General features: G+C 40.2%; 1 protein-coding gene across 2 annotated transcripts in view; it reads left to right on the top strand.

Moving 5' to 3' along the window:
* LOC147712937 (cytosolic phospholipase A2 gamma-like) overlaps positions 1 to 16,203 on the top strand; it is a 722,719-nt gene that overhangs the window by 33,459 nt on the left and 673,057 nt on the right. For both annotated transcript variants that reach the window (XM_086923600.1, XM_086923601.1), the window contains exon 2: positions 15,712 to 15,757. In XM_086923600.1, coding sequence (XP_086779726.1) covers positions 15,712 to 15,757 — 46 coding nt within the window. The remainder of the gene's footprint in view (positions 1 to 15,711; positions 15,758 to 16,203) is intronic.

Raw genomic sequence — 16,203 nt, 5'->3', positions numbered from 1 at the left:
CAGAATATTCAACAGAATCCGCAACCTGCTCCACAACATGCTCAGCAACAGACCATAGCGGTACCACAGCCCCAGCCCATTGCCGCAACACAACACGTTACACAGCAGATGTACCAGTATGCACAGTCAGAGTATCCAGATTACCAACAGTATTCATGAAATAGCCTAGAGAGGGAATTAGGTTTGCCTCTCATCGAGATTCCTGTAGATCAAGACGGTCCTTATGTACATAGTCAGGTATTAGGAAAAGACAGAAAATTTTTGATTGATACAGGGGCAAGCAGAACTACCATCAGTCATGACGAGGTTCCAGGGGCACCCCTCTCAGGCTCACAGAATGTTTCCCTTGGATTTTCAGGAAAACCTATTGTTAATGAAGTATCGAAACCAGTTCCCCTTGCAGTTGGTCCATTGTCCCGTACTACAGATTTATTGCTTACGAAGTCATGTCCAGAAAACCTGCTTGGTATTAAAACGCTGAAAGCTCTAGGAGCTGTAATATGTTGTTCTCCGGAAGCAGTGAGATTGTTTTTGCGTGACTTCAAGGGTCACTATGTGTTGAGAGATTTCGATCCCCGATTACAGAATGTACCACAGCATTTATGGGCACAAGGTCCGACTGATGTAGGTTGTATGCATATTACACCATATCGTGTCACACTCAAGCCAGGAGTTGTTCTGCCCAGAATCCGACAATACAAATTGCCACCTGAGGCTGTAGTAGCCTTATTGAAAATCATTGACAAGCTTATTGCTCAAGGAGTAGTTGTAGAAACTGACTCTAATATTTGTAATTCTCCAATCATTCCGATTCTCAAACGTACTGATCCAAATGCACCTCCTGTTTATCGTCTAGTGATTGACCTTAGAGAGCTTAACAAATGTATCATACCTCAGTTTCCAGTGGTCCCAGATATTTCATCCCTATTGACAGCTATTGATTCTGAAGCGGTGTTCTTTACTGTAATAGATCTCAAGAATGCCTTCTTTAGTGTTCCCATTGATCCGGAAAGCCAGTACCTTTTCGGATTCAGTTTAAATGGCCGAAGCTTTAAATTTGCACGTGCACCTCAAGGGTTCACGGAAAGTCCGAGTATCTATAGCCAAGCATTGAAAAGACAACTTGACAGTATCCACATGCCTGCTAACACTGCCCTACTTCAGTATGTCGATGATCTATTGATCACCGCCCGAAGTGAACAAGAATGTGAACATGCATCTCTGACAGTCCTATATTTTCTGGCCGACAAGGGACACAAAGTGTCTCCTTCGAAGCTGCAATTCTGTGTTCAGCAAGTTGTGTACCTTGGTCACTTGCTGTCCAAGAGGGGGAGACAGCTTACACCTGACCGCATCCAGTTAATTGTACATATGCCACAACCCAAGACACAAAAAGAAGTACGGGCCTTCATAGGCCTCACCTCTTACTGTAGACAATGGATCCCTCAGTACGCATATCTAGCCAAGCCCCTAATACAGTTGACAACCCAGGAGGCAGCGTCATCGACTGTCCTCCCTTGGACTCAGGAACATACACAAGCTTTTGACGACTTGAAGAAAGCCCTATGTCAAGCACCTGTTTTAGCGACACCATGTTACCGTAAGCCTTTTACACTTTTTGTCACAGAACGCGAAGGTACTGCATTGTCAGTACTCACCCAAGATCAAGCAGGTTCACACAAACCATGTGCTTATTTTTCCAGTACATTAGATCCAGTAGCCCAGGCTCTGCCTGCGTGCTTGAAATCTGTAGCAGCAACAGCTCTAGCAATTAGACAAAGTGATTCCATAGTATTAGGACACCAATTGACAGTACAGGTTCCACATTCCGTGGAAGTTCTTTTAAACCGTACACAGACTCAGCACTTGACTATAGCACGACTGACAGGTTATGAATTGACATTATTCCAGCCACACATAGAAATCAGATGCTGCAACACACTGAATCCTGCTACACTTTTGCCGTTAAGTACAACAGACCCTATGGCACATGACTGTGTGGAAGTCATTAACACTATGACAAAGCCCAGACAAGACTTGACAGATATCGCATTACCAGATCCAGACCTGACACTTTATGTGGATGGTTCATGTATGAGAACAAGTACAGGAGAGTTAGTGGCCGCGTATGCAGTGACCACTGAAACTGAAGTCATAGAAACACACCGAATTGACACCCTGTCTGCCCAAGCATCAGAGCTCATTGCTCTGACCCAAGCCTGTATTCGAGCCAAGAACCTGAAAGTTAACATATACACAGATTCCCGTTATGCATTCGGAGTTGTACATGACTTCGGAGTCCTTTGGCAAGAGAGAGGTTTTTTAACTTCACACGGGGCCAAGATACAGCATGGTCCCCTCATTCAAGCTCTGTTAGAAGCAATACATTTGCCTACAGCCATAGCCATCATGAAATGTAAAGCCCATACGAAAGTCACAGATACTATTTCCCAGGGTAACGACCTGGCAGATCGAACAGCCAAACATACAGCACAGACTCATACTCATACGACCGATATGACAAAGACAGTAGTTCCAACACATTGCATGACAGTCAGGGATCCCGCCCTAGATGTAATTGACATACAGACACATGCTACTCCAGACGAAATCAAGAAATGGACAGAACTAGGAGGGATCCAGACAGAACAAGGATGGATGACGAAGGGAAAAGCCACGTGGTTTCTCCCCGACTCTATGGTTCAAGTTATCATTAACACAGCACATAGTCCTGCACATTTAGGAGAAAAGGCCATGTTAGACAGCATTCAAAACCTTTGGTTCAATAAGCATTTACGAGCAGCAGCAAAACAGAAAGTGCGTACTTGCATGATCTGTTGTCAGTTCAACCCAGGTAAAGGCATTCCCGTAGAGCAAGGTGGATTTCATCCTCCTGATCACCCTTTTGAAGTCCTCCAGATGGATTATATCCAGATGGACAGATGCCGAATATTCAAGTACGTCCTCGTAGTTGTATGTGCACTTTCCCGATGGACAGAAGCATATCCAGTCCCAGATTACACTGCCCCGACCACTGCCAAACAGTTGGTTCGCGAATTTTTCCCGAGGTTTGGTTTGCCTCGTGTCGTGTATTCAGATAACGGACAGCCATTCTCGTCCGAGCTCATGAAACAGGTTTCCCTTTTGTTAGGTTACCAATGGAAGTTCCACTGTGTTTGGCATCCCGAAGCAGCTGGATTAGTAGAGAGACACAACCAGACTCCGAAAACACGTCTTGCCACGGTCTGTGCAGAAAAAGGAGTAGACTGGATAGTAGCCCTTCCAGTTGCTCTCTTCTATATGCAAATGGTAGCCCATTCTAGGACAGGGCTATCCCCGTATGAGGTGGTTTTTGGCCGGCCACCGAATATGTGGGGGACGCCTCTGCCCCGTAAATTAACCGATGTTGACAGTAATATGCTGACAGATTACCTTGCTTCCTTGATGTCTGCACTACAATCATGTCGTTCACAGGTCGCAGCAGCCTTTCCAGACAACACCGAGGTGAAGCCACACAAGATCGTCCCTGGTGATTTTGTGTACATTCGTAATTTTGAACGGTCGAGCCCTCTGGAGCCCCGTTGGAAGGAGCCGAAGATCGTTTTAATGACCACAAGGACTGCTGTGAAACTAGAGGGCAGGAAAAACTGGCTCCACTCGAGCCACGTGAAAAAATGCTATGGACTTCCGCCAAAAACTGATTCCCAGGACTGCCACATTCCAATCGTTGTTACTAAACTCCCCCTGGTAGAGAAAACTCCGTCCCAGGAGTACAGATTAAAGTTGAGGTCTAGTAAGTCAGACAGTTTAATTGTTTAAGTCCCCCCCTGGGTGAAGCGGTTAGACAGGTTCCTGACATGTACAAGATAGACCCCAATAGAGAGAGAGATAGACAGGAGATCAAGAAACAGAAATATTGCAAGAATCTCCGAAGTAGATGTATTGTTACTTTAATTGTCATGTTTTTTCTGAGTCTTACGATTATATGTCTAAGCTATGTTTTACATGTATATCTTCCTATACAAGCACATTCTTCTTTCAATGACACTGCAGACCACACCTTTAGTGATCTGCCCCCGCACGAACTTTCTTATCGACTTGCACTGCGCAACAATTCTTTCATCCGTATGTTACATCATTCCCATCAGACCAGCAATGCCACTAATTGCTGGGTATGTGGCCGACTCCCTCCCTACCAGAAAATGACGGGAGCCTTGCCTCTTTTTCCTTACCCGTTTACACATAATGGTTCATGTGGTGCATGGTTTACATTAATGTCCTCGTTAGATAGTAAGTCTAAAGTTACCCAAGGTAATTGGATAAGGGGAGACCTGAATACAGTTATGAATAAGGCATGTTTCCCTGACAAGGAGGGTCTTCTCCAAATGACAGGTACCGATCTAGAAAATGAAGTATATGGATTAGGTAATTTTACACTTAGCCTCATGATTTTGAATGTCCAGTCAGAAACTAGTTCGAACTTACCCTCAATATCAGTTTTGCCAGTGAAGGGTGACGTATGCGTTAGAAAGAATGGTTCAGTACATCTAGGACACAGCGATTGTAATACAGTTATTGAATTTAGTGATAAAGGCAAGTCTACATTCAAAGCTTCCCGACATTCCTATTTCATTTGTGGCCATACAGCTTATATAAGTTTGCCTCCAGACTGGGATGGTACTTGTTACATTGCCTTCCTACTGCCACCTGTTTTTCTAGCCCCACCTGATTACCATAGAAATTCTCATCTCATTCATGTTAGACCCAAGAGAGATCTCCCGATTGTCGATTACACTGAAACGACATGGGAACAATACACAGATTTCAATAAAGGATTCTTTCCTTATTTAGGCACTGTCTACAATAGTAAACTGATACGTAAATTGACCAGAACCCTTGAAGCAGTAGTAAATGAAACTACTTTTGCCCTAGGTAACTTAACAGACGAAGTCTGCTATGAGACTTGTCGTTCTTCAAAATCGTCTCGTCCTTGACGTCATTCTGGCAGATAGGGGCGGGGCTTGTAGAGTCATCGGATCCAGTTGTTGTGTTTTCATTCCAAATAACGCACCATCAGTATACAGAGCCATAACTCGGCTCCACAAGATTGCAAGTCAGATACACCAAAATCCAGGCACCTGGACCTGGTCCGGTTGGCTCTGGAGCGTGATATCAGCCTGGGGATGGAAAGTCCTATCCTTCCTTGGAGTAGCCCTACTCATAGTATTCAGTTGTTGCCTATGTCTACAATGTGGGCCAGCGATTTGTGGCTTGTGCGCCACATCATGTATTCCCCATCCAAGTCCACGTTCCAAATCCCGTTTGAAAAAAGATGAACAAATGATGTTATATGAAAAGATAGATGGACTCATGAAGATTGATATATCCTGAAGGGTCCGTAGGGGACAAGGAGGGAATGAGGTAATTGAAATTTTTATGGTCAAGTGTGTCCCCTAACGTGAACCTCAACGTCTCCATGTACGTGCTTACAAGTACATGTAATTTCCCTCCATGACCGAATATGAAGACGCAAATACATTTGCGTCCAACGTTAACATGTCCTCTTTCAGATCCACCATGAATGGATCGATAATTCAGTTCCTAACCATACCATGCCAACGTCTTTACATGGTACACTTTTACGTTTTTCCTGGCTCTGCCGAGCTAGGCCCTGATTTCTGTCTCCGAGCCCTTTCTGCCTTCTGCCTCCTGCCTCTGAAAGCTGCAGCATGGATACGTATCCCTGACCTCTGCCTTACTTCCTGCCAAGCGAAGCGGTGCCTGGCTCAACCTGGCCTGCCTGCCAAGATCGTATTTTGCCTTCAAGTTATCTGTCCAGCCTCCTTGAAAATACATTCCTGTCTAGTGATTTAGGTAAACATCTCCCCGGCTGCAGAGCAAAGAGCAAGCCTTCCTGTCTCTATGCAAGTAATTTACAGTTCCCGTTGCCATAGTAGGCCCATGGCCCCTGCACGTAGACACATAGACACATATGCACGCACTAGCATTCAGTATAGAATAGCCTCTGCCCGAGAGACCTTTTACTCCAGATAATACATCCTCCAAACATAAGATACCAGATATGTTATAGGTCCAGGTCGTTCTGACATCCCAGACTTCTGTCTCCTCTACTAGTGTTAAAGTTCTCCCCAGTTACACGACTATGTCACGTCATGCTAGCTGCACACGCATCCGCACTTTCTGCTGATCCTGCAACTTTCTTTATGCACCCACCCACATGTGACAATTCTTGTGACATTTCTCTGACATGTACAGTGCACGCCTCCGTGTACGCCTATTACACGCCTTCTTTCACGCCTCCTGTTACGCACATGTGTTCTTATCTTCTCTTTTTCACCTGTTACGCCTACTGTATTGGATTCAATTATGTTACTTTACTATATATAATATGTAATGTTAATAAAACGTTGACTGTCCCTTCCCGAACCCTAGTGGTAACGGAACATGATCTCCAACCTCAAGGTTTTTCCATTAAAACCCGTATGACTCAGATACCACGGACTCTGCCTCTCATTTTTATGAGTTGTCTTGTAATGATAATTATACGGAAAAATTGATTAGGTAAAATTATTTATTATTATTATTATTTATTTAAAATTATTTATTTGCTATGACCTGCAAAAAAAAAAAAAAGTCTAAAGCCTTACCTCTTCTATCCCTCCACTATCCTTTTCAATCGAAATAACAGAATAGGATGTCCACTTCTTAAATTTCATATTTCACTATATTATTTCAACACTAATCCTTTATGGGTTCTGGCGTAGTAGGTATGGGCTGAAAATTTGTTCTGCTCGCGGAATTTGCAAATTTTTGGCAATTTTGAAAACCGCAAATCACGTATAATTGCCCAAAAATCCGCAATTCGCGAGTTGGCGGATTTTTTTTCTTGTTCGCACTTCAAAAATACAATCTCGCTTGCGCGGCATTGACTTAACATTATTCTGCGTTCGCTGATGAGTTTTCCTCCCTGTTCACGTGGGCTGCGAGATTTTGGTAGCTGGCCCAGCGACGCCGTGATGGCGAACAAATCATTGCGACCCGAAACAGGAAATTGCGAATGCGAACACGTTATTGCGACCCGAAACAGGAAATTGCGAACACTTCATTGCGACCCAAGACAGGAAAAAGGCATCGCGAGCAGGCTGGTTAAGTGGAAACAACATGTTCGTGACCGTTGCGACCGCATGCGCAAGTTCTCGTTCCTGAACTGGAAATTCCCAAGCTCGCACGATTTGGTGGATTTTTTGCAAATTGCAATTACGAATTCACGCGTAACCACGTATCGCAAATTTGCAAATTCCGCCCATGATCAGTAGTGTTTACTCGCCGAAAAAGAGTTTCAACATCCCATTAGGGGTAAAAAGTGCTCTATATATATATATATATATATATATATATATATATATATATATATAAGCAAACCTTTGTCCCTCTGCTACCCTTCTCAATCCAAATAACTCAAATTACTTTCATATTTCACTATATTAATTCAACACTAATCTTTTAATGGGTTTAGGAGTAGCGTGATACTCACCAAGAAAGTGCCTCAACACCCCATCAGGGGTAACTTGCGCTACATAAATGTAAACCTTTTATCCCTCCTCTATCCTTCTCAATCCAAAGAACTGAGTAATATCCACCACTCACACTACTTTCATATTTCACTAGACTAATTCACCACTAATCCTTTATGGGTTCCGGAGTAGCGTGCTACTCACCAAGAAATAATAGGCAGGTATTCATTTTAAACCGACTTTAGTAAAGTATGCCACACTATAGAATGGCTCATTATATTACAAACAAATATATTCATGTTATCTTTTCACCCTTTGTTTTGTCATTGTTAGAGGTAAATACAATAATTTAGACAAATGTAGACCTTAATTGTAGAATCTCACTAAATTTCAAAATGCATTTTGTGCTGTTTTTCTTGTGTGTTTAGGAATCATCAAGTCTCAATGTCCAGCTGTGTATTTTAATTACTAGAGCAGAATATGTTCCTTATGATAAGAGACACTGTGTGTATTGTAGGGAGTGAACGTTAATGTTACACCTGCATTTAAATCAGCATATTTAGACTGTTCCAGACTGGTATGAGATCTCTTTCTTAGGGTAACTTTTGCTAAGATGCTCATTGTGCAAACCATGGGAAGGAGGAGGATCCAGAAGTGAAAAAGCTCAATTTTAATTGTAGGTTCCATCCTGTGAACCGTGAGGGATGTATTTTTTTTAATTGAATTTGCTGATTTAAATGTATGTTCTGGTATTAGCTAGACACTTTACCTTAACAACCTATGCAGGTGGCATTCCCTTTCTCTCTTGAGACCACAATCTCCTTGTCTTTCTACTTATAGAGTTACTTTCTAGAGCTGAGGTCATGAAACTGTGGGGTACCCCCCTTCTCCCCTATTGGGAGCACAAGGTGATCCCAGGGGGATGCCAGCCTCTGGTCAAAAGAAACATTGTGCTGACAGCAGTGCTTTGTTTCCAGCAGGGAAAAGAATTCGCAGCAGTAAGCAGCTCAGTAATGGGCCATCACTAACCTCTTTTGTCATTTTTATCTGGCTGGAAGAAGGTGTCAAAGGGGAAGGGACTCCAAATTCTCTTCTACACCCCCACCCCCATTTCTAATAATTACCCTATGGATACTTTTACACATTAGTAAGGCCTGCCTGACTAGAATAGTATGTTTGGCAATCATGTGTTTGGTTACATTTGTCAAACCGTAAGAGGATCTAACTGCAATGTTTAAATATGTCTTGTGTTTAAATAAGTTGAGACATATTTAAACATTGTCAATTAATAGAATATTTGTGAAAAATTCTGAAGGGGGCCCGATTAATTGAATTTTTTCCACTGGGGGACTCAGCATTAAAAAGTCTGAAGACCACTGCTTTAGAGTGTGGTCACTTTGTCTTTTCTAGTTTGGGACCCTTGTTTGGTTTTATTTGATATTCTATGTGCAGTGACTCTTCTGAAACTTGTCAAACTTTAACCAACACTTTAGTTTAGTGTAAGCAAAATCTCTTTAGGTTTAACTGAATCTGTGTGCTACAAATTTTACCTTTTATATAAGTGAACTTTACATTTCTTATTTTACCTGACTGGCTAATCTACCTTTATGATGTAACCAAGCCATTATTGATTTTGAGTACCTCTACTGATGTGGATTGTAGCTTTACTAATTTGTTTATAAAACTTCATAGTTTGTATACTTGTTCATCTAGATCATTACTTTGAGAAAGAATCTGCTTCACTGTTACCAATCTGTTGCTGTAATAGTGATCAAGATCCACAAGTGGACACAACGGAGTTTAGAGATTTCAACATGTTTGCATGGTATAAATACCCTGCTTATTGCTGAAACTATCTGATGGTAGCAGAGGATTGTTGGCTGGTGCTCTCTTCTTGTGCTGGTAGTTTGATTTGGCCCCCGAATCTGTCAGAATCTGCAGCAGAACAGTCTGCATTCCCGAAGTTCTTCTAGTCCAGGTTGGAAATTGCCTGTGTTCCGACATTCCTGAAGGGGTTACAGTGTTCGAGTGGCAGTACATTAGGATTATGCATCTTTGATTTTACATGGTCAACCTAGGCTTTTGGTGAAATAGAGTGTCGCCACACATGAGAGAGGAATACTATAACTTCTTTTTTGATAGTGCATTAAATGATATTGGTGTTTTGGTTAATCCTTCTGAGGAGCAGACTGCACTAGTTGGGGTAAATTCCCACTGCCCAAGTTTCACTAGGTGAGTAGCCAAAATATCGAAATTAAAATATCGATATACAACAATATTGATGTTTTAATTTCGATGGCACAGAATATCGCTGTGCAATAATATCGATGGACAGAATATTGACTTTAAGGTAAGTAATATCGAAGTTAGTAATATCGATATCAAATATATCGATGTTACTAATATCAAAATTGTGTTTAGTGTTATGTATTTTAATATGTATTTTATGTTTTCTTAAACATGTTTTTAATGTTTGTTTAGAAAATCATTTTGTTTACATTTTGCGTTTTAGTATCAGAGCGGGTTGTGGGTTTATAGGGGAATAGGGTGGGAAGTAATGTAATTATAATTAATTGATTTTTCTTTAATATTACTGATTAGTAATTAACTTAATTAATAATTAATTGGTAATCAAGTATTATTAATTAGTTAATTAAAATAATTAAAGTTAATGTATTAATATTTTTATTTTTTGTTACTGTTAATCAATAATTAATTGGTAATTAATTTTATTAAGAGATTAAATGATAATTACATTTTTGATGTGATTTATTTGTGTGTAGTGGGTTGTGTGTTTATAGGGAAATAGGGTGTGAAATAATTAAATACAATTAATTAAAGAGATTGTATTTATTTATTGGTATTTAGTATTAATTAATTGTTAATTAATTGGTAATTAGTATTTTTTAAATTATTTTATAATATTTATTATAAATAATTTATTGTTTATTCTTATTGTAAATTTCTTGTGAATTAATTATTAATTGGTAATTAATTATTAATTTGTAATTAATATGTGTTAATTAGTTCATTTAAAATTACATCCATTTAATTTTATTAATTGAGTAATTGATATTTAGATTAATTGTGTTTGTTTCTATGTGTAGTGTGTTGTGTGTTAAAGGGGGAGTAGCGTGGGAAGTAATATTTTGTTATTTAAGTAAATATTTATAAATATTTTGTATTTAGGAATATATTTTTGTAAATAAATATTACATTTTTTTATATGTAATTGATAAGTATGTTAATATAATGCCTATGCTATCCTGTGCTTTCCCTACTGTTGCACCCTCTGGAGTGGGAACAGTAATGTTTACCCCTACGCTATCCAACGCTTCCCCTACTGTTGCACCCTCTGGAGTGGGAATAGTAATTTTTACCCCCACGCTATCCAATGCTTTCCCTACTGGTGCACCCTCTGGAGTGGGAATAGTAATTTTTGCCCCTACGCTATCCAGCGCTTTCCCTACTGTTGCACCCTCTGGAGTGGGAATAGTAATTTTTAACCCCAAGCTATCCAACGCTTTCCCTACTGTTGCACCCTCTGGAGTGGGAATAGTAATTTTTACCCCTACGCTATCCAATGCTTTCCCTACTGTTGCACCCTCTGGAGTGGGAATAGTAATTTTTATCCCTATGCTTTCCCGCACTTTCCCTACTGTTGCACCCTCTGGAGTGGGAATAGTAATTTTAACCCCTACGCTATCCAACGCTTTCCCTACTGTTGCACCCTCTGGAGTAGGAATAGTAATTTTTACTCCCACGCTATCCAATGCTTTCCCTACTGTTGCACCCTCTGGAGTGGGAATAGTAATTTTTACCCCTAGGCTATCCAGCGCTTTCCCTACTGTTGCACCCTCTGGAATGTGGGAATAGTAATTTTAACCCCTACGCTATCCAGCGCTTTCCCTACTGTTGCACTCTCTGGAGTGGGATCCGTAATTTTTACCCCAACGCTATCCAAGGCTTTCCCTACTGTTGCACCCTCAACGCTTTCCCTACGGATGCAATATGTGTAGTAAGTATATATATTAATTTATATGTAGAGTTTTTAATTTATTGTAAATGTCTATGTATTAGTTATTATTTTTCAAATATGTTTTAAGGTTTATATCTATAATTTTTTTAATCATATGTATTTTTTTATTATTTTTACATTATTATTATTACATTTTAAAAACCTATATTTTTTACTTCGATATTGTAATGAGTTGTGCTTGTATTTGTAATTTGATGCGTGTGCCACTTTGGGATTGGCCATTATGTCAGAGCGCTGTACTGTGAGTGATAAGTTGGTACTTCTGCATTTATTTTGTAAATTGCTGAAAAACACAGTTGTTAGAAATGGGATCACTGGTTGGCTAAGGATTGTGCCAAAGCCAGGCAGAGACCACCACTCTAGTCAGGGCAAGGGAGTTACACGCCAAAGATAACCCCTGCTCACCCCCTTGGTAGCTTGACACGAGGAGTCAGGCTATGTGTAAAGCATTTGCGCAACACACACAGCAACAAAATCCTAGGCACACCACAAAAGGAACTCCAAACAAGGTTATATCAAAATAGTCTTTGTATCATCATAAAACACATTAGATCGTAATCACGCAAATATACACTGTACCAACTGGCAGTGGGCAATATTTACAGCTGATTATATACACATGACTGGGCCACATGGACCACTGTCAGAATCGTCACTTAGTAAAGGTAATAAATGTAGACCTATGATAAACGTAGAAAACACCCAGTAATTACTGGCATACACTATAATCAGCATCATCCTGTAACCATAAATCATATTATGCACAGTATCACATTAGGCGAGAATTATATTCTGCGGCAACCTCATAAGCCTAAACATATTAGACCATAATCTCCTAACATAACTCGCATTAGGAAATAAAGTTACTAACATAAACCGCTGTAGGGAATAACTCATACCTAAACCACAGTAGAGAATAAACTAAAACATAACACAGTATGAAAAACCTTATAATCATAAAATCACATCTAGAGGTATAAATCACGGTGCATAAAACTGTACATGGATTACATTTCCTGCGCACCTACATAAATCACATTAGGGCCTGGCGCCCCGCAAGCATAATAGTCCCCCTGGCCAACTGGCCATCTCTAAGGGGCTCAAATGCCCTATCTCGCTGGCAGCACTCACTAGATCTCAAAGTGTCAGTACTCCCTCTCTAGGTGACACAACTAGCCCTCTGACTCCCTTTCTCAAATAACTTGTTCTTTTGTCAACTTTTACAAATCACTCACCCCCAAGCACGCTCCCCACGAGTATACACTCACCCACAAGCTTAGCTACTGACACTAAAACCCACTTGACAGTTCTTACCACCAAGCTCATTAATTAACAATATGCCCTCTGTCGCTAACCTGTACCATTCACTTACTCACCCACAAGGTTACTTATTGACGGCAATCTCCTACTTTCAAGTTCACTAACTAATGGTACGTAGCCACTCCTATTGTTTATGCACTGTGGTTTCAATTCCATAAGCTGACTTCTTCATAGTACAGATTCCTCCCATTGATAGCCCATGCCACTCACTCACCTAATGATGCGAGGCAACATTCCTATATTAGGGCACTCCTAACTGGCAAAGGGCGAGGCAGGTGCAGGCAGAGAGTGCATGAGGTGTGTGTGTGGGGGAAGGGGCATGTCAGATGTTAACATATGTACTGGTTTGTATCAACTCACAGTAACATTTACACTTTTAATGACCAATTTCAATCCCCAAGGTTTATTGTATTTGTTTTCTACACCACCACCTTAGGTTTCCTGGATCCTAGGATACACCATATAAAACAGGACACATGTTTAGCATTAGACACATGCTTGGCCATAAACTCACCCATGAGATAGTTCAAAGCAATCTTCCCTTATCTTCTCTTTATCCTACTGTGTGGGTTATCTTCATTTTAAAGACCTGGTGTTTATTCAAAACCTCATATTGGAGTAATGTGCTCCACTCTAAGCTTAAAATGAGTGTACAATTTGAATCACAGTTGATAATGAAAACATTTGTGTAGTAAGTGAGGTCTAGGTTTTGATTTTCACATCTGTTTCGGTTACTAGGATGTTTTGTGTATACAGTGACACTTTCTGTGAGAAAGCTCCTGCACTTCTGTAGGCATGGATATTCTGCCAATCTATAAATTATGTATGCACATAGAGAGCACATTACTCGTCCTGAAATCAAATGAAAATTGCCTCATATTAAACTGGCTCCTGATTGGAAATCAGCCCCATCCACAAGCTATGGCAGACCTGCAACACTTGAAATGAGAAGGAGTTAGTTTTAACGTTCAATGCTAACTAATGTTAGTGCTGGAGTCTGCTTTCTGTTTGTACTGCCTCAGGCCATGAGTCTCATGAAGCTGTCACTGGTTTTATTCCTCGTATTGCTCCTGAAAGAGATCAGTGTGAAAGGATTTCTCAGCTTGAGGGGAATTGGAACCTATTTTTAAGTTGAACTATTTTTAGAGCAGCAGTGACTTTGAGGCTGATGTTTAATAACATAATCTTATCAACCCTAATGACGTAACCTGCCTGCATCCATCCACAAATCTGCCCATTTATCCAATCTTTTTAGCATGCACTCATTCAACTATTTTCCCAACCATCCATGCACTACCCCAAAATGTACTGATATATACCATCACTCACTTATGGATATATATATATTACAACGGGTCCTTTTACAACGCATACCATGACCACGGATCTATTACAACGCAGGTCATGTTACAACGGATCCCTTTACAACGCTATTCACTACAACGCAGGTACTATTACAACGCAATACCATTACATCGTAAGTATAATTACAGGTAAGTAAATAAAATTAATATTTAATGTAAATAATGTTTAATGTATTATTAATTTAAATTATTTATTATTAAAAAAATAAAACATATATTAATACAATTAATTTTAATTTTTTAAATTGTAAATATATATTAAAAATAACCCTGTACCCCAAAACCCAAACCCAGCCCTAAAACCTAAAAATACCCCTGTACCCCAAAACCCAAACCCAGCCCTAATACCTAATATTACCCCTGTACCCCCAAACCCAAACCCAGCCCTAAAACCTAAAAATACCCCTGTACCTCAAAACCCAAACCCAGCCCTAAAACCTAAAAATACCCATGTACCCCAAAACCCAAACCCAGCCCTAAAACCTAAAAATACCCCTGTACCCCAAAACCCATACCCAGCCCTAAAACCTAAAAATACCCCTGTACCCCAAAACCCATACCCAGCCCTAAAACCTAAAAATACCCCTGTACCCCAAAACCCAAACCCAGCCCTAAAACCTAAAAATACCCCTGTACCCCAAAACCCAAACCCAGCCCTAAAAATACCCCTGTACCCCAAAACCCATACCCAGCTCTAAAACCTAAAAATACCCCTGTACCCCAAAACCCAAACCCAGCCCTAAAACCTAAAAATACCCCTGTACCCCAAAACCCCTAAAAATACCCCTGTACCCCAAAAGCCATACCCAGCCCTAAAACCTAAAAATACCCCTGTACCAAAACCCAAACCCAGCCCTAAAACCTAAAAATACCCCTGTACCCCAAAACCCAAACCCAGCCCTAAAACCTAATATTACAACCTGTACCCCAAAACCCAAACCCAGCCCTTAAACCTTAATAAGATAAACTTACCTATAATTATATTTACGATGTAATGGTATTGCGTTGTAATAGTACCTGCGTTGTAGTGAATAGCGTTGTAAAAGGATCCGTTGTAACATGACCTGCGTTGTAAAAAATCCGTGGTCATGGAATCCGTTGTAAAAAATCTGTGGTAACAGTTGTACACCTCACTTATTCATCACTCCATGCAAACACTCTTCTATACTATCATTGAATCATTCACACAGTCACCAGCCACAACATCCACACCCAAACTCACCAATCAATAAATAATTACTTTTACATATTAGCCAGAACTATTGGACCTGCCAAAGCCGGTTTTAAATAGACATTTAAAATTCATTATATATTTATATGCAACATTTATACTCGTTTAATTTGCATTAGCCTTTTGTATTCTGTTTATTAAAGGATTTCTTTATTTTAACGGTAAAATTGCAAACAAGTACATACAAATATTGATAATTTTTTGCATATTCCTTTCTTGTAGCTCTTTTGTGGAAGGTTAGCTGTCACAATCTACAGCAGCAATCATGGTAGGTCGCTCAATTGTCCCTAAATGTTACTGTTTTCAAACCTTGGGACACCCAGCAATGAAAGATGTGAAGCTTTCTATATTAATCATGCGAAAGGGAATTAGTATATGATTCATGCAATTAAACTTAGCAGGGTGCAAATCTATGGGAAGAGGGAGGGAGACGGAGATTAAGCTTCCATAAATAAATGGGTAGCTTCATACACAACTGACTGGTGGATTCAGTAATGTTCTCTTGATTCAAGTGACCAAGAGGCAAATCCAAAGCTCAACAAAGAGACCAGGGGACACCTTTATAGGGGAGTAGACAATGTGTCACTGGACCATTTAATCTATTGCTGCAAAAATTAACATGAGTTAAGTTTGACTAAGATTGGGTTACTTCTTGAGCAATTTTAATATGGGTTGCAGAATCTTCGAAGTGCAAAGTATAGCATTCCTTCTTTC

Source organism: Lissotriton vulgaris, chromosome 5 (genome assembly GCF_964263255.1).
Source record: "Lissotriton vulgaris chromosome 5, aLisVul1.2, whole genome shotgun sequence".
Classification (NCBI taxonomy): domain Eukaryota; kingdom Metazoa; phylum Chordata; class Amphibia; order Caudata; family Salamandridae; genus Lissotriton; species Lissotriton vulgaris.
This window is presented reverse-complemented; position numbering and strand designations above follow the sequence as displayed.